A 19,160-nucleotide genomic window follows, 5' to 3' on the forward strand; every position below is an offset into this window, starting at 1 on the left:
GGTCTGCAGTTTCCAGAAGTTTAATTTTGATGCATCTTCAATGAATTTTGGGGGGCTTAGCCTGTCTAAGGTTACTTAATTTCTTGAGTCTGGAGATTTATGTATTTTACCAAATTTCCCAGGTTTTCAGCCAATGTTTCCTTAAATCCGCTTGCAGCTCTACCCTTCTTCCCTTTCCTTCTGGGACTCTCAGGAAATGAATGTTGGATCTCTAATTATTGTCCCATAGTCCCTGAAACTCTGTGCATGTCTTTCTGTCACTTTCTCTCTATTGTTGAGGTGGTGTAAATTCCACTGCTCTGTCCTCAGGTTCACTGATTTCTCGTCTGTCGTTTCTACTGCACTGTGAGCCTGGCCAGTCAGTTTTCCATTTTAGTTACCGTTTTTTTTTTCCAGTTCTATAATTTTCATTCTCTATTTACTATTATTACTTTTTTAGGTAAAAACCACCTCACAGCATTTATTGTCATCTGGTAATAATATAAAGGTAATCAAAACAGTATGAACATGGGGCGCCTGGCTGGCTCAGTTGGTTAAGAGTCTCCTTTCGGCTCGGGTCATGATCCTGGGGTCCTGGGATCCAGTCCCGCATTGCGCTTCCTGCTCAGCGGGGAGCCTGTTTCTCCCTCTTCCTCTGCCCCTCCCCCCGTTTTGCTCTCTGTCTGTCAAATAAATAAATAAAATCTTAAAAAAAACAGTATGAACAAATTTTTTTTGGACTACCCTCCCAACAAACGACACCTCAAAAAAGCAAACTCTGTGGCCTTCCCTAGAATTTCTCACTTTGTTGATCATCTCTAGTTGGAGACACTTTGGAGCAGAGTAACATCATCCCCTTTTAGCATGATCTGAGCCCGTTGTTTTCCTGACTTTTAGAATAAATCTCTTCTGCGTCATCCAAGGCTCGTGCACTTGTCAATGATCTAGCCCTCTACTCGCCGGTTCACGTGCTCATAGCGCCACACCTGAGTCCAGGGGCTATTCTGCAAGGACCCGAAGATGAGGTCGAGGGGCGGCACCGTCTTCTTCTGTACTCTCTGGCTCAGGCCGGGGTACGCCACGGTGGCCGAAGTGGACAGAGACGGCGCTAAGCTGCTCGCTTCCTCAGAAAGGAGCTTCTGGAATAAAGAAGTGGACACGGAAATCATGGTTTTCATTTTTTAAAATAATTTTTATTTCTTTGCTGAGGTTTCTAATTTGTATTTGTTTTCAGAGAATTTGTAATTACTCCTTGGGGCATTTTTATTGATGTCCACTTCAAAATTCTTAACCGCTAATTTCAGCATCTGATTTTGTTGTTGGCACCAGTTGTCTTTTCTCATTTGTTGTGACATTTCTAGTTCCGGGTGTGACAGGTGATCTTCAACTGTCTGCAGACATCTCGGCTCTTGGACTGGGGACTCTGGGTGCAGCACAAAGCTTTTATTTTGGCGGCAGGTGGTCATTCTGTGTAGGGTCAGCATACAGCTCCTGGCCTATTTTGTGAGCTGGGGATCTGAGAAGAGTCGAATGTTCAGAGACTTTGAGGTGCTAGTTTGCTCTGCTTCTTGTCTGGTGTCGGTGGGGCACTCCTGTCCCTACCGCTTGGCTGATGACCTGGCTGAGCAGTAGCATATTGTGAGAGCTGCTAATCTAATGATTTTCTTGATATGCTTTTGGGAAGAGGAACACCAAGCTGAACAAACCGTTGCCAGCTAACGGGGGCTCTGTACCTCCTCGGCGTGTCCTTCAACAATACTGAATTCCTGTGTTAGTGTGTGTGCCTAGCACAAGCCTGATTATTTTTGCCAATGAGACAGAAGTAGAAGGTTGGGATTTTTACAATGTTAGACATTATGCTTTATAAGCCAACCGGTCTAATTATTTACAGGGATTAAGGGTATTCGCGGCTTCCCCCTGCCACGTGCCCGTCTACTATTTAATATTACAACATGCCTAAGACGGATTAACCGCATTTGAATTTAATTAAAAGAGAACATTCATGATTTCAGAATAAAGCTTATCCCTGCTAATTTTGAAAATTAATCTGATTTATTCCCACTTGGATTTCTAATGCTTCTGAAAAAAATCTTTCAGAAAAAGGAGAGTGTATGGTTCCTTTTCAGTGAGCTAACTACAGGAAGTGATTGAGCGGCTTTCACAAATAATTCTTCATTTAATGCTACATGTTTATTTGCATGCCTTTTCTTATAAATATTATTCAAATAACAGGTTAAATCCCACTCCCAGGTGCAGACCAGGAGCTAAGCAAGACAGAAGTCACTGTGGGAAGGACTGAGTGTGTAGCCTGAGAGGAATCGAGCCTCCTCACTTGTATTAATAAAGGCTGCTGACTCAGGAGCTCGGGCATTAGAACTGGTTATGAAGATAAATTGTAGCATCCCAGTTCCCTGGGATCTTCAGGACACACACACACACACACACACACACACACACACACACACACACACTTACCCAGAGGCAGCAGGTTGGGTAAGTTTTGAGATCCCAGACTTCAAGTTTTAAAACAACCAAATGAACAAATCAAACCCCACATTTTTAAAAAAGATTTATTTATTTATTTGAGAGAGAGAGAGAGCGACCAGTGGGAGGGGGCAGAGGGGGAGAGAGAGAGAGAAACTCAAGCAGACTCCCCACTGAGTGTGGAGCCCAACACTGCCCTGAGATCGTGACCTGAGCCAAAATCAAGAGTCGGACGCTTAACTGACTGCCACCCATGTGCCCCATCAAACCCCGTATTGTAATGATACAGTGCAGGACAAAGTGAAGAGAGTAGCAACTGCTCAGTGGGTGTAGACAGTATAGATGGTGTGTATCATTTAGCCCAAACACTTACTCTACCCTCAGTCCCCACAAAATTATTATTTTCTGCATTGCAACAGTGACTCTGTGGTCTCCGGACAATATGATACAGTATACTACAGGCAGCATAATGCAACACGACACAACACTGCACAGCACATGCAGTGACATAAAGTAAGAGGACAGTCTCTCCAGCCAGACCTGTGTTTGCCGTCCTCCCCAGCTCCCCCCGGACAGACTGAGCCCAGGCAGGTGTGCAGCCGGCCATCGGACTTCGAGGCTTCCACCGATGCCACTCACAACGTCGTTATGTTGGAAAAAATCACAACAGCAAACAACCTTAGGCTGCAGAATAGAGCTGTACAATTTTGATAATGGGAGCAATAAACATTAGAGGCAGGCAAACACGTGAGTACAAAAATGGTTTTGCAGATCAGCAGTTTTCACAGTGCCCACAATAAACATTTATCAAGACAGCCAACGAAAATGAAAACACCTACGTTTCCTTAGAATACCAAAGCATATTCTGGGAGCATCTGAATTCATAAATTGTGGGATGAATGTTTCCCACAGGCTGGCCTAATATAATTCACACGGATATTATTTCTTGCCCTAAGAGCACTCTTGCACTGTGCGTTATAGGAATGTCAGGCTGGATTTATATGAAGGAGGATTTCTGTAGAAGGCATTATTGATGGCAAATGGAAGATTCACCAGACATTGGAAATCGGAAGTATTTCTGAAAAACCCCTTTTTCACTTGAAAGGGCTATAAATCTAAAAATAATTTTGAATTCACAAGCAATCCTTTTATGCAATAAATTGATAGCAAATATATTACTGAAGAGACACATAATTACCTTAAAATCTACCATGGTTAGAAATGTATCGAAGCTCTTAAATTAAAATTTAATTTTATAATAGTAAAACATGTAACAAATATTTTTACTGTTTTTTTTTGAGCTTCCCTTCTATCCTTGCATATATAAAGACAAAGAGAACTATTTATAGTCTCCCACGCTGTCCCAGGAAGCTCCAAAATTTTCTAACTATATAGAGTGTTGATTTTGATGAACAAGAAAGAGGGAAATTTTATCATGCCTTTCAGTCTATGGAACCAGCATCGTGTACTCCCTGGTGTGGCCTCCGTTCAGCAAGGAGGTCCGTGGACTGGAGGAAGCCAGGGGCTATAGTATCTAGACCCGGGCTTTCTAGTTGCATATTGGAATCTTAACTTGGGGGGCGCCTGGGTGGTTCAGTCTGTTATGTGTCTGCCTTCAGCTCAGGTCATGATCCCAGGGTCCCGGAATCGAGCCCCACATCAGGCTCCCTGCTCAGTGGGGAGTCTGCTTCTTCCTCTCCCTCTGCGGCTCTCCCTGCTAGTGTGCCTTCTCTCTCTCTCTCTGCACTCTCTCACTCAACTAAATAAATAAAATCTTTAAAAAGAAGAATTTTAATTTGGCCAGCTCAGAGGAGCACTTTGTATCTGCCTCTGTCTCTGCCTCTATCTGTCAATGTCTATCTATATGTTCACCTCTGCATCCATAACTGTCACCGGACCGATAGTCACAGCGTATCAATGACTGTCACTACACTTATGATCTCTAGGTCCATACCATAGCATAGCTACATCTGTCTCCACTACAACCGTGTCTACATCCATATGTCTGTGCTGCCCCCACTCGCATCCCCCGCTCTCTCCCTTTCTCCTGGATTGGCCGTGGGCACGTCACAGAAGGCTCTGGGCTTGGGACAGAGGTTAGGAGTTCAGAGCCTCCTGCCTCTACACTCATTTGCTGGGTCAGCCTGGGTGTGCTATTCACCTTATATTTCAGATTCCTCATCTGTTGAAAAAGGACAATAACCCTAGTTTACCTCGGTGGGTTACTGTGAATTTAAATAATGAGTAACACGTGCTTCGTGGGCTACCAAATACCACATACAAGCAGGGTGTTCTCAGTGATGGGCTGGTCAGGCCCAGCTGGGAGGCCATCCCACGTCAAGACCTATTCCCCAGGGAGGCGTGCGGCTGGCTCGGTGGGGCTCCCAGTGGGAGAGCCCACGGGGGCAGCAAGGAGGACGGAGAGGCAGGCCGCCCAGCCTGTGCTGGGACAAGACCGTGCTCCTGGGGACCATGTGCTGAGCACTGACCCCTCCCAGCCCCAGCTTCCTTCTGTGTAACCTCGTCTGTTGATTCCATTATAAGACATTGCCCTAAGATCTGGGCTAAGTCCACGATGAAGGAAAAATGAAGCGTAAAGATAAGCAGGATAAATAGCATCATCTTTGCACCAAAATATGTCAGTACTCTGACTTGTGAGGGGCTCCTAGCTCAAAGCCTAGGAGCTCCAGGGACAGGAGAGAGAGACTCGGCTCTGGAGGCCGCAAGTCCCAAGCCGCTGCGCCTGCAATACGGCGGGTGCTGTGTCCTGAGCGGCTCGTGCAGCACGACTGCCCCCTAGCTCCGCCCGGGCTCCCAGAGCCGCTAGGCTGCCTCCTCCAAGTCCCCCCTCCCAAGAGGATGGGTGGCAGGCAGGTGGGAGCCGTCTGGCCGAGCCAGGGGGAGGTGGGAGAGCTCAAGGCTGCAGCCCAGGTGTCAGCCTTTGTCAGGGACAGATCCCAACCTCCTGTCAATGTTTCCAACCCTGCCAGTCCAGGCACACACCACTCCCATCACACAAACGGGTGAGCTAATAAAGCCTTTTCTACCAGCAGCATCTTCCAAGCAAGGGCTTGCGTCTGTGGTTCCTGTGTTGAATTTTTAAGTGTTCGGCTTGGAGGGCATTTGGCCTCCTTTGAAGATTTCTTGATGAGCTGAGCAAGCAAGGTGTTTCGAGGAGTCCGTTACTGTCTGTGACCTCCGAGTCATGGCCTACAGCAAGCTTTTCCCATGCGGCCCGGGGGGAACGGTGGCAACAGCAGAGAGAGAAATTACAGGGCCTGGCCCTGCCCTTCCGGAGCGGATACTAACGGAGACAAGACGTACACACAGATACATAAACAATGACAGCAAGAACTTCGGTTGTGCCGTACATCACGTTAAAACATAGAGCTGCGTAGGGTGTCAGACTCATGTTTTGTTTGTGTGCTTGTCTTTATGTGTTATGGTCAAAGAAACCTTCCCAGAAGGCAAACGCACGAATCAGCAAGACCTGCGGGGATGGAGTCATGCTTCTGTGTCCTCTCAGACCGCGGTCTCTCACAAACCCTAACGTGTCCCCAGCAACAGCTGAGCGGTTCCTCTGTCCCGTCCCCTGGGGGGATGCCCACGTCCTGCTGACCTGGCGGGAAGTTCCCGAAGGACACGTTGTGCGAGCGTCGGGGCGCCCTGATGGCACTCTGTAGCTTGCTGTTAGTTTACGTCGTGGACATGACCCAGCTGACTTCCTGGATAGAGTGATTTCATGACATTCACTTGGACACTGGGTTAAAAAGACGGTAAAAGAGGAACATCAGCAGCAGGGTGTTTGGCATGCTGCAGCTCGGGAGCGCAAACGGCAACCAAGATGTGTGTGTCGGCGTTTCAGGCTACCCAGATAGGCCTTTCTAGCTCCTTAAGTAGCGCTTGGCCGAGGTGCTGGCCTCGTGCCCGGGAGGTCACAGCCGGCAGCTGGGGGCTGGTTCTTGTACAGCGACTACTCGTTATGAACCTGGATTGTGTCCCTCCTGCCGCCACCCCTCCCTCCCAGGGCCCAGTTTGCAAGCATGTGGCCTGGGCTCAAGGGGCTAAATTAGTGTTTTCTAAAGCCGCTGAAATCAGCCCGAGAGCCCCGACCGACCTCCCTGCCAGGCACTGCTGACTTTGTTTACCCTCAGTGGGCCTGTCCTAGGGGCGAGAGCTCTGAGCGAGGCCTGGATGAGGTCTGCCTTCCGCTGGGGGAATTCCCCAAGGTCCCTACAGGCAGTCTCCCTCCCCGGGCCTGGGGGCCAGTGAAGACTCCAAAAGTGACCCCTTCCCTTCCCAGCTCTGGCTCTGTCCCATCAGGCGTCCCTGGGAACCCTCTGCTGGGACAGGGCCTGGGCCCCGTGTGGCCTTTTCCCAAAGCACCTGGGCTGCCTTGGCTTCATCTGGAGCAAACCTGAGGAGATTCTCTCCAGTGGCCCCCTTGCCCCCAAGGCTCCCACAAGTGCGCACAAAGATATGTACAAAGGATATACGGTATGGTCTCTTTTCAATAGACTAGAAAATAAAAAACCGCACGTTCTGAATGTCTATCCACATATGAGTAGATCAATACATGTCAACAGTCCTAGTCAATGGAGCACTAATGAAGCAGCGGGGAGAATGACACAGAGCTGTGCATGGTGATGTGGTGCCGGAGCCAAGATAAGTCGTCAAATGAAAGTATCCAGTGGCAAAATAGCTCCAGCTGGCGTAACCAACGCTCCTCTGTGTGTAGGAGGAACGGCCAGAGTCCTCACCCCTGGCTGCACCCAGAGAGCGGATCTGAGGGAGAGGAGAGAGAGGCTCACTTCTTAAATCTACCTTCCTCATCGTTTCCTTCGTTTTCCTTAGACAGAAGAACTAAAAGCTATCATAAAAAGTGTAAGGTCAGCCTCCCTTTTCCTGAGCACTTAACTCCCTCCTTTAGAGCCGTCTGCGAGCTGGCTCCCCCAGCCAACGGTACTTTCTCAGACTGTTTCTGCACCTTGGCTTCGGGCCCCAGCAGGCCCCACTCAGCCGCAGGGACACATTCGTGCCGGCAGCCCGTCCTGACAAAACCGTGGCTGCCACGAGGCCGACAACACGCCCTGTCCTTCTTCTGATTCATCCCCGACCGGCCTCGGCGTGTCCCATCTCCTCCTCATTCTCCTGCTGTGTTGGCCCAGGCTGTCGTCCCTACTGCTGTTTTGCTCCCTGCCACCAGTGACACCTCGGTGAGGAAGCGCACCTCCTCCAGGGTCGTATCTGAATCAGACATCAGGCATTTTTGTGTGGATGCTACAAGGGGAACCTTTAAAGACGTCTGCACAGGTGTCTTTGCTTGGAGTTCAGTGGGTCCCCCTTTCTTTTCTTTTTCTTTTTTAAAGATTTCATTTATTTATCTGAGAGAGAGCACAAGCACAGGGAAGGGGCAGAGGCAGAGGGAGAAGCAGGCTCCCCGCTGAGCAGGGAGCCTGATGTGGGGCTCGATCCCGGGACCCCGGGGTCATGACCTGAGCAGATGCTTAACCGACTGAGCCTCTCTTTATTCATACTTCAGTGAGAGTTAGCAGGGCAGGTGAAAACCACGTGACTCACCTAAGACAGAATCTTGTCAAAGTCAGAAGCTGACACCAAGGGTTGAAGGGCAAGTGGAGGAGGGGATGCTCTTTTTATCTGTGGACGTAGATTTCCCGTGATTCCCTGTAATTGCCCCCAGCCCCTCGAACGCCAGGTCCACATCCCCTCATTTCCTTTGGTTGGTTCTTGTAAGTTCCAACTCTTGGATACTACAGCCACGCAATATCTTGGCAAATTGAAACTCCTCTCTTCCATTTTAAGCAACCTTTTTCTCTTTAATCCCCAGTGTAAGAGTTATAAGTTTGCTATGAATTTCCTTGAAATTTGTGACTATTTTGTGGATAAATGACCCAATATGTAAATGTCAGCACAATGCATGCTTAGGTCCTGGTTTTTCAGATGACCTTGATGATGACAGCTAACTTTAGGGTGCCTCTGGACTTTGTGACTATGGCATTTCATCACAATGACCATGCCAGCGAAGCCTCTTCATTATTTCCAGATTACTTACAGATGAGAAAACAGAGGCACAAAGCAGATCAATAACTTTCCCAAAACCATACAACCAAGAAGTCGTAAAGCTGGCATTCCAACCCAGTACTCTAATGACTGAGACTGTTCATAAGCACTGTCCCATCTCATTTTCAAAGGGGCAGTTCATCTACTGATGTTAACGAACGCTGGCCAGCATTGAACACAAAGACTGGGAGCAGGGCCCAGGGCACTACTGGGCAGAGGGGGCAGTTAGATGCTGGGGTCTGGCGCCAAGCTAGAGCTTACTGCTGCCTAGAAACGATGTGCCTCTCGTCGTCCATCCTGCCTGCCCCCGGGGGCTCTGTCCACCCTTACCTGCACCTGTACTGTGTCTGCCGCTGCTAGTACCCTAGTGACTCTGTCCACCCCTGCCTGCCCTCTAGTGACTGTGTCTACTCCTATGAGCACCCCTGGTGGATATGTCATACCTTTTCTCTCCCAGGACCTCCAACACTACATTCTTCCCTCTGGAGGACGATCTTGCTGTTTATTTCCCTGAGAAAAGCAGACAGTCAGGCAAGAACTTTAACATGCTCCCTGTTAGGGGCTGAACTGTGTCCCTCAAAATTCACATGTGTTCATCCTGATCCCAGGATCTCAGAATGTGACTCTAATTGGGATGGAGTCTTCAAAGAGGTGATTAAGTTGGGGCACCTGGGTGGCTCAGTTGGTTAAGCATCCGACTTAGTTCAGATCATGATCTTAGGGTTATAAGATTGAGCCTCGAGTTGGGTTCTGTGCTGGGCGTGGAGTCTGCTCGGGATTCTCTTTTCTCTCTCCCTCTCTCGCCATCCCTGACCCCTGCTCTCTCTCTCTCTCCAAAAAAACAAAACAAAACCCCCCCAAAACCCCAAAAAACCAACAAAACAAAAAACACAAAGAGGTGATTAAGTTAAATGCGGTCATATGGGAGGGTCGTACTTCAATGTGACTCACGTCCTTATAAGAAGAGGAGATGAGACACAGACACACAGAGAGACCACACCGAGAAGACAGAGCCTCAGGGACAGCCAGCCCCGCCGGCGCCTTCAAGTCAGACTTCCAGCCTCCAGAGCTGTGAGAAATCAAGAGTCTGTGGCTCCGCCCAGCCTAGGGGCTCTGTTATGGCAGCTCCAGGAGACTAATGAACCCCCACAACGTCTATCCCCTCTCTGCACCTGGACCCGAGCTCGCTGTCTCCCTTGTGACAGGGAACAATGACTTTATTTGGCCCCTGTGGAGGACCAACAAATACACGAACCACTGGTGAGTTCCGATCAATGTGAAGTGATGAATGTTTCTTGACCCAGCTGTGCTCTCATGGGGTTAGAACTGTTTCCTTGATGGGGCGCCTGGGTGGCACAGCGGTTAAGCGTCTGCCTTCGGCTCAGGGCGTGATCCCGGCGTTATGGGATCAAGCCCCACATCAGGCTTCGCTGCTATGAGCCTGCTTCTTCCTCTCCCACTCCCCCTGCTTGTGTTCCCTCTCTCACTGGCTGTCTCTATCTCTGTCGAATAAATAAATAAAATCTTAAAAAAAAAAAAAAGAACTGTTTCCTTGAGAAAATCCTATTCACCCTGGAGGAGCCCTCGACCTCTCCAGGCACCTGGGATGATTAGCCAGGTGAGTGTCTCATTCTCCTCAATTTCCCTCAAAGGGTACCAGCTTTGACCAGCTGGCTGGCATTAGTTCCCGATACGGAAAATCTTCACCGAGGTGCTTTCCAAAACTTCGGCAGCTCCCATGGTATGCTGTCACTAATAATTGCTCTACAAGGGGGAGGAAAAAGGGGCCTGATTTGTATCCTTTGCTGATTTCCGTGGTGTAAATGCTCCCACCATGGCTGATTCCAGCTGCCGAAGTGCAGTTGTTGAAGGAAGAGTAGCACCCCGCCGTAGAGTTAAGTAACTTGAAGAGCACAGCTGAGAGTAAAGCATAATAAAGTAATTAAGACATGATGGATTTTGAATATTTGCTACCTTTAGAAAATATAATTTTTTGAAAAAGATTTTATTTATTTATTTGTCAGAGAGAGCGAGCGGGAGGGAGCACAAGCAGAGGGAGAAGCAGGCTCCCGCTGAGCAGGGAACCTGACGCGGGGCTCGATCCCAGGACCCCAGGATCATGACCTGAGCCGAAAGCAGATGCTTAACTGACGGAACCACCTAGGCGTCCCTTAAAAATGTAATTTGATGTAAGTTTATATAACTTAACTTGAAATAATGGTTATGCTTAACAACTGGCTCAGAAAATTCCTAAAAATTAACATCTGGTGTTTGAGAGCTGGTCTCCAGCACAGCGCTGGCTGGTTATCAGTTAGCAAAGCCCTAACGTTCAGCTGTTTCTTTAGAGAGTCTAAATGTTACACTTTGGTAATGCTGGGTCACCAGAGAACTTTATCTCGACCAAATAATTCCTTTAGGCTGAACCATATCAGAAGCCCCTTTCTATGTTATGAGAATCCGCTCTCCTGGGAAGCAGGGACTCCGTTCCACAAAACAAGCTGAAAATACCACATACTCACTTTCTTTGTGGGTCAGGTATAGCCACGTGACCCAGGCTCCGCCAGTTAGAGAGACCCACTGCAGTGACGTGACGGGGAGACCCTGTGGGATCCATCATGCAAGTGGCAACAGCCAGATTCAGGGCCCAGATATGGTAAGTCTTAGCAATGAGCACAGTCATCTCTGCAGCCCCCGCACACCCTCCCACCATTCTCTGCCCTGACCTTCCTTCCTGGGAGTTGATCCTTCTCCCCCTCTCTCTATAGTTCTACTACATGTTTGTACCCCTAAATAATACCTTGCTTTGTCTTGTGTGGTTTGGAACTTTATACAGATGGAATCATACTGTATGTGTTGTTCTTTTGCTCAGCACTGTTTCAGAGCTTTGTCCATATTTTTGCTCACAGCTGTAGTTGGTTCATTTTTCTACCCCGGGGTATTATTCCATTGCATGAACACATCACAGCTTATTTACCCATCCCACTGCGGAGGAATAGCTGGGCTGTTTCTAGACCTTGGCTTGTCTCTCTTGCTGTATTTGGCTAAGGGAAAGAGAAAAACCTCACCTCTGACAGAGGCTGGAAGGAGTAGAAGTTACATCTGAATATTGCTTGGCTTGGTTTTGTTTAGGGCATAAAGAGGTTAAAAGAATGGTCTCTGTCACCTTATATCATTTCACATTTCATTGTGACCAAGAAAATCAAAGCAAGGCCTAGTGAAGCAAGGGGAATTATCTGGAATGTTAGCAGTTTCAAAGACATGACATGGCAGGGAAACCAGAGGACAGAGTAACAATCCGTTACGGACATCTGGCCGGTAAGGTTGGAAGCACCAGCAAGGCCCCCACAATTATTTACATCGGTATAGAATTTTGAAGACATACTGAAGTGTGAAGAAGTCTGAAAAATTTCTCAGGGCAACCAAGCTACTGACCAAGAAATATTTGTTAGGTGTCTGCTTTCTGCACGACATTCTATTAGGTATTGCAGGAAGTAACAGGAAGTAAACAGATGTTTACAAGATGCAAGAAAAAATGCCCTAGACCGTAAACAGCTTATATGTTGACTATCAATAGACACAGATACAAGGACATGTGTGCTAAGGGTCAAATGAATGGCTAGGAATATAACCTCTGTAAGGTTTCTGCTTTACCCCTGGATTGTAAGCTCTATGAGACCAGGGACTGAAACAGTTTTCTCCCTCCCTCCCTCCCTCCCTCCTTTCTTTTTTTAAAGGCTTTATTTCTTTGAGAAATTTTTTTATTTCTTTGCTTGAGAGAGAGAGCAAGAGAGCGTGAGAGTAGAAGCAGGGGGGAGGGATGGAGGGAAAGGGAGAAGCAGATTCCCCATTGAGTAGGGAGCCTGATATGGGACTTGATCCCAGGACCCCAGGATCATGGCCTCAGCTGAAGTCAAATGCTTAACCAACTGAGCCACCCAGGCACCCCAGCAGTCTTTCCATTGTATCCCCACAGTTTGGGATGAATGTGCGAATGAAGAGTCTGGAATCATCAGGAAAGACTTTGTGGAGAAGAAAGGTCTTTTTATTTATTTTTTTAAATTTAAATTCAATTAATTAACATATAGTGTATTATTAGTTTCTGGGGTAGAGTTCAGTGATTCATCAGTTGCATATAACACCCTGTGCTCATTTCATCACATGCCCTCCTTAATGCCCATCACCCAGTTACCCCCCACCCCACCTCCCCTCCAGCAACCCTTTGGATATCCTTTGGATAAATACCTACTAGTTTGGTTGCGGGGTCATACAGTAGCTCTATTTTTAACTTCTGGAGGAACCGCCATACTGTTTTCTGGAGTGGCCATACCAGCTTGCATTCGCACCGGCATGTAAGAGGGTTCCCCTTTCTGAGAAGGAAGGTCTTGGTGTGAACACTGAAGGGAGGTAGCACTAACTCTGAATAGTAGGGAAGAGGATATGGAATAGGTAAAGGGCTTGGCCTTAGCACTGGGGATTAGAGAGTGGAGGAAGCCAGGCCGTAGCAAAGAGGTCTTCAGGGAATGAAGTAGGGAGTATGTCTGGAAGGGTGGGGTGGGGCCCCAAAGTCAAGCTCTTAAATGCCAAGTTAAGGAGTTTAATTTTATTCTGCAGTCAGTGAGAATAACTGCATTGCAATGCATTGAACAGGGGAGAAAAACTGTGTTTTGGGAAGATTTGTTTCAGAGGGACGCAGAAAAGAGTGTGTCAGATAGGTGACAGAGAAAACTGGGATCCCTATCTCTAGCTTGGTTGGGACTGATCTGCACAGTAGCAGCTGGAGGATGCTCAGGGGTGGTAAGAAGGGACAAGGCCTGATGCAGAAGCACTTTTCAAAGTAGCTTCATAGTTTCTACTGTTCTTTTGGCCAAAGCAAGTCACCTGCTCAGGCCCATGTTCAAGGGGGTGGAAAATAAACATCACTTCTTGATGGAAGGAGGGGGCAAAGCCACAAAGCAAACTGGAGAATGTATAGGGAGGGGTGAGCTTCTGGCCATTTTTGAAGCCTCCTACCCTGGGCTAAGGGCTAAAGAAAACAGAAAGATCTAGATGCTTGGTGGTTGGGTTAGAAAGAGCAGAAATGCATGCATCCACTTTCTGGAACACATCTAAATAACATACATCTTAAAATCTGATCTGCTTACCCTCTGATCTGTTGAGATTAACCCAGAAATTATGCAGATTGTTTTGGAGATTTAACCCAGCTCTCAGAGTCTGGGTGTCTAGAAAAACAGACTCAGATACTTTGTCTTTCCCTGGTTCTTTTGGGCTCTGAGACATTTTAAAAATAAAAGTGAATATTGCATTTAAGCATTGGAAGCATTCCTGGTTTCTTATCAACTTATGGCAGCAGGGGCACTCCCTCAGAACAAACCTCATGTTGAGTGCTCCCACTACCAACAATTTACAGCATACTGCATCATAAGCAAAGTATATGGGCTTGACAAGCTTTTTGGAGACCGTAGGAAAAAAAATTGTTTTTGAATCATGAAAAAAATTTTAACTCAAAATTGCAAAAGATACTGAAAAATCTAAATGCCCGTATATTATTAAAATAATTTGAAAACAATTGCTAGATTTTTTTACTTCCTTAGAATTCTCAATTAGAGATGCCCCCCAAATCACACAGCCAATAGCAATTTAAATGACTTCTTTATAGTCAAATAAATCCAAAAGTAAAATGATAAATATTCCTTCAAACTCAGCTTCATGGCAAAAATCCAAAAAAAAAAAAAAAAAAACCCAACAAAAAACAAACCCCACACCGAACGTACAATGGGGATGAATGACTGTGTTTGGTATGTTTGGAGGTCCCGAATATAAACTTCTGCCGAGGGTCCCGGGGGGTCGTAAAACACAACGGGGACAGAGAGGGCGACTCTACCGAGTTGGCAAGGGCCTCACATTCAGGTCTATCTACGTCTTCCAGGCGGGGACACCCGTTATCAGATCCACAGAAGCCAGGTTTCCAGGGGTCCGCCCCTAACGCGTCCGAAGCTCGTCCCTCCTGGCCTTTGACCTGCTTTGGCTGAGCGCAAGTTTTCCGGGGAGAGACCTCCTGCTTGACTCTGCGCAGTTCTCTGCAGGCTGTGCTGGGTGCCGGGCCACGATGATTCCCTTCTGCCGGGAACTGCACGGAGACTGGCCGGCCACCCACCTGTTACCCCTAAAGGAGGAAGAACCTGCTCCCGCAAACCCGCTCCGTACTGGTCCTGACAACCTGGCTCGGGCCTCCACTTCCCGGGGGCGTGGCCCCGCCTCCCCTCCCCAGTAGGCCACGCCCCTCGGCGGCTCCCGTTCGCAGACGACGCGGCGCGCTCCTCTGACGCTAAGCGCCTTCCTCTGACGTCAGGTCCCTCCCCGGCCCCGCCCCGCGCCCGCCCTCCACAGCTTGAGAGGCTTCGCCTGAGGCGGCGGCTGGGGCGGCAGCTGAGGCGGCTGAGGCGGCGGGGTTCCCGGTCACCGACCCTGCGGTCGGCGGCCGGCTGTCAGTCTCTTCCCGTCCCGGGCCGGCGGGCGATGGTGCGGCGGAGCGCGCGGACGCGGGCGGCGCGGCGGCGGGCATGAGGGAGGATGGAAGGGCAGGACGAGGTGTCGGCGCGGGAGCAGCACTTCCACAGCCAAGTGCGGGAATCCACGGTGAGCCGGCCCGCGCCCCGCCCCCCCCCTGCGGCCGTGCTGCCAGCCGCGGCCGCGGTCGCCCCCGGTGCCCTGCGCCCCCGCCCCCCTAGCGCCCCGCGCTCCCGTGCCCCGCCACCCCCCGTGCCCCGCCACCCCCCGTGCCCCGCCACCCCCCGTGCCCCGCCACCCCCCGTGCCCCGCCACCCCCCGTGCCCGGCCGCGCTTTCGGCCACGCCCCCCGCCCCTCCCCCCCGCCGCGTCCAGCGCCCGCCGCCCCCAGCCCTCAGTGCCGGGTGCACCGCGGCCCCCCGCGGCCCCCCGCGCCCCAGCTCAGGCGGGCGCAGCGCCGTGCCGTCGGGCCGGCGGACTTCTGCGCGGGCAATGCCGCGCAGGCACCTGCGCCGTCCCCTCGGCGCTCTTCTCGGAGCGGGGGGCGGACGCCGGTCCGGCAGACCCGCGTGCGTGCGGTACCTGGTGGCGGGCTCGGTTCGGCCGCGGCGCCCGTGTGCCGACCGTCCGCGGCCCCGCTGTCCGGCCCCGCTCGCGTTAGCTCAGAACCCCGCGGGTTTGGGTGTAGGCGACGTCCGCCGCGCTCGGGGCAGCTCCTTCTGGAAGCCGTGGTGCTGGGGTACCCCGTGCCGTCCCGGCTGCTCGGCCTCGGACGGCTGCTGGTTTACCTTTCCTTCTGCACCACAACACGGCGTGCTTGTGTCTGCGTCTCCGTAGCCGCGCCGTGGATCCGTTTTGCGCGCGCGCGCGTGTGTACACCCGTCCCCTCTTCTAACTAACGGCTCCCACATTCAGCCCCGCATTCGGCCGCAGCCCTGGGTAGCAGGTGAAAAAGTTCTGTAGAATTCTGTAGAATCGCCTCGTTTGTGTCGTTCTTGGTCTTGGAAATTGAGCATCACTTTGCGCAGTCATAGTTGGAATAAGGAGCGTTCTGAATGCTGTGGTTGTGTGACTATAGCACAACTTCCGATGGGCGCTTCCGTAGTGCCCGGGTGTGGGCTCCGGCGCTTCTTGTCCTTGGTTTCTGGTGCACATGTGTGTGCATGTCGGAGTGGGACGGCTTTTCTGCGGTTTCCCGAGTGCTTGTGCCAGTGCACACTCCCACAGCACTGTGTGCGAGCTGGCTGCGCCTCTTTACCAACACTCAGCAAGTTCTGTCTTTTAATTTGAGACATTGTAGTAAGCATCTCATCGTATTTATTGAACAAAAAACTGTATTTGCACTTACCTGATAATTCATGAATTTGAGTACCTTTTCATATATTTATGGTAATTTGGAACTCTTGTGAAGCGTCTTCAAGACTTTACCCCATTTTAAAATTAGTCCTTTAATCTCTTAAGTATTGATTTGCAAGGTTTATGTTTTCCGAATATGATAGTTTGGTCATGTATATATGTATTGCAGTTTTTTTCCATTTTGTGGATGCTTTAATACTCAATGATATATATTCTGATGAGCAGAAATTCGTAATTTTCATATAGTTCACTTTAACAAAAATTCTTTTATGGTCAGTACTTTCTGTGTCCTGTTTAAGAAATCTTTGCCTAGTCCAAAATTATGAAGATATTATCCGTGTTTTCTCTAAATGCTTTATTGACTTACTGTTCCCATTTAGATCTGCAGTTCATCTGAAATTTATTTTTTGTGTATGTTTTTAGGTAGGAGCCTTCATTTTTTTTTCCGCCTGGATGTCCAGTCTCTTTAGCACCACTTATGACCTTTGTCATGACTTAGGTAACTGTAATTGTGGGGTTTAATTTTGTAATCCATGCTGTTCCATTGATCTGTTTGTTTTTGGCTTTACTTTTTAATTAATTAGATATTCTATCATTTGGATTGAGAAAGGGATCATGTTATAATAGCCAAGAGCTTTATTACCTTTGCTACTCTGGAAACAACTTAGTTTTGGTGCTGATTTTAAAGTTCCTTAGTTTTTCCCCTTGTCACCCCAGCTTCCTCCAAACCAGCACCTCTGGGTGGTGAATGTACTCCACCCTGTACAGAAGCTGTGCAGAAGTGAACCAGCTGATTGCGTTTCCAGTCTTTGGCATTCTTTTCTCAAATTATTCTTTTTTAGGGTGAATATAAATACTTGAGTTTTCTCTAGAACATGTTGCCAGTTCTTTGATTCAACTCTTTTTTTGGTTTTGCCATGTAATGCTATAAGTTTTACCTTTTTTTCTGATACTCTATCCATAGCGTACAATTAACATGTATGAGTGTACAATTCAGTGGCATTAAGTACATTCACATCTTGTGCAACCGTCACCACTGTCCATCTCTAGAACTTTGCTGTCATTCCAAACTGAAACCGTCCCCATGAGTTATTAACTTACCATTCCTTTCTCCTTCAGGCTCTCAGTAACCACCATTCTACTCTTGTCTCTATGAATTTGACTATTCCAGGTATCTCATATAAGTGGAATCATATAGTATTTGTCCTTTCAGGTTTGGCTTATTTCAGTCAGTATAAGATTTTCAAGTGTCATGCATTTCATAGCATGTGTCAGAATTTTTTCCCTTTTTAATGTTGGATGATATTCACTTGTATGGACATACAACATTTTGTTTATTCATTCATCATTGGACATTTGGGTTGTTTCTTGGCCTCTGTAAATAGTGCTGCTATGAACAGGGGTATACAAATATCTCTTTGAGACCTCGCTTTCAGTTCTTTTAGATGTGGGCATATCCAGAAGTGGAATTGTGAGAGCACATAAAAAAATTCTATGTTTAATTTTTTTGGGAACTGCCATGCTGTTTTCTATGCTGGCTGCTCCATTTCACATTCCCATCAGCAGCGCTTGAGAATTCTAGTTTCTCCACTAACACGTGTTGTTTTCTGTTGTTTTAAAAAATAAAAGTTATCCTAATGGGTGTACAGTGGTGTCTCATGGTGGCTTTTGTTTGCATCTCCCTAATAATTAGTGATGTTGAGCACGATTTTATGTGGTTCTTGTATATCTTCTTTGGAGAAATATCTATTTGAGTCCTTTGCCCATTTGGAATTGGGTTGTTTTGTTGTTGACTTTCAGGAGTTCTTTATATATTCTGGATATTAATCCCTTATGAAATGTCAGATTTGCAAATATTTTCTTCCATTCTGTGGGTTGCCTTTTTACTCTATTGGTAATGTTCTTTGATGCACAAAAGTTGTTCATTTTGATGAAGTTCATTTTACACATTTTTTCTTTTTTTGCCTATGCTTTTGGTGCTATATTCAAGAAATCAGCACCAAATCCAATGTCATGAAGATTTCTACTTATGTTTTCTTCTTAAAGTTTTAGAGTTTTAACTCTTACATTTGGTGTCCTTGATCCATTTTGAGTTAATTTTTGTATATTATATAGTGTTTAACTTATAAATACTCATGTAATAATCCTGTTTTGTTTTTAGTATTATGAGTATCTCAAGAGTTCTCTTGTCAATTACGTCAATGATTACATAGCAAAAATCTATTAACCAGGTGGTAATGATCTATTTTCTTTCTTCCTTTTGCTGGCTTTTTTTCCTTTTTCTTTTGAACTTCAGGTGCACAGAATTGGATTAATTATAATCCTTGAATCATACACAAATTTTTCTTTGGTTCATGTGTGACCTGCTTTTGATTAACCTATTTTTAAATAGTATGCACCCATGAACTATTACCCAGGATACTAAAACATTGACTCTAGCTTATTAAATACCTAGCAGGAGAACTGAAATATGGACAGTAATTTGTATGTTCTGGTTCTTTATACCTGCCGTAGTTGCATAGCATCACTTGTCTTTTGGTCCATCTATTCTTTTTTCCTTTTAAGTAGGCTCTGCACCTAGCATGGAGCCCAACAAGGGGCTTGAACTCACAACCCTGAGATCAAAACCTGAGCTGAGATCAAGAGCCGGTCACTTAACTGAGCCACGCAGGCACCCCAGTACATCTATTCTTTGAGTGCATTTACTTAGATGGTACCTTCCAGATGGTTTTCTTATGTTGATAACACTTTCA

General features: G+C 47.7%; 1 protein-coding gene and 1 pseudogene across 5 annotated transcripts in view; one reads left to right on the plus strand and one right to left on the minus strand.

Annotated features, from left to right (window-relative positions):
* Positions 1 to 797: 797 nt before the first annotated feature.
* On the minus strand, positions 798 to 7,573 carry LOC123789510 (small nuclear ribonucleoprotein E pseudogene; annotated as a pseudogene).
* Positions 7,574 to 15,039: 7,466 nt separating this feature from the next.
* The window catches only part of LMBR1 (limb development membrane protein 1), a 220,603-nt gene continuing 216,482 nt past the window's right edge, over positions 15,040 to 19,160 (plus strand). For 4 of the 5 annotated variants that reach the window (XR_015723765.1, XM_045792226.2, XM_045792227.2 and 1 more), the window contains exon 1: positions 15,040 to 15,180. Coding sequence is in view for 3 of the 5 variants with exons in the window: in XM_045792226.2 (XP_045648182.1) it covers positions 15,115 to 15,180 (66 nt within the window). In the remaining 2 variants the exon portion in view is untranslated. The remainder of the gene's footprint in view (positions 15,181 to 19,160) is intronic. The other variant, XR_015723766.1, reaches the window with a different exon arrangement.

Source organism: Ursus americanus, chromosome 3 (assembly GCF_024610735.1).
Source record: "Ursus americanus isolate L20-20 chromosome 3, mUrsAme1.1.p, whole genome shotgun sequence".
In the NCBI taxonomy this organism is placed as follows: Eukaryota; Metazoa; Chordata; class Mammalia; order Carnivora; family Ursidae; genus Ursus; species Ursus americanus.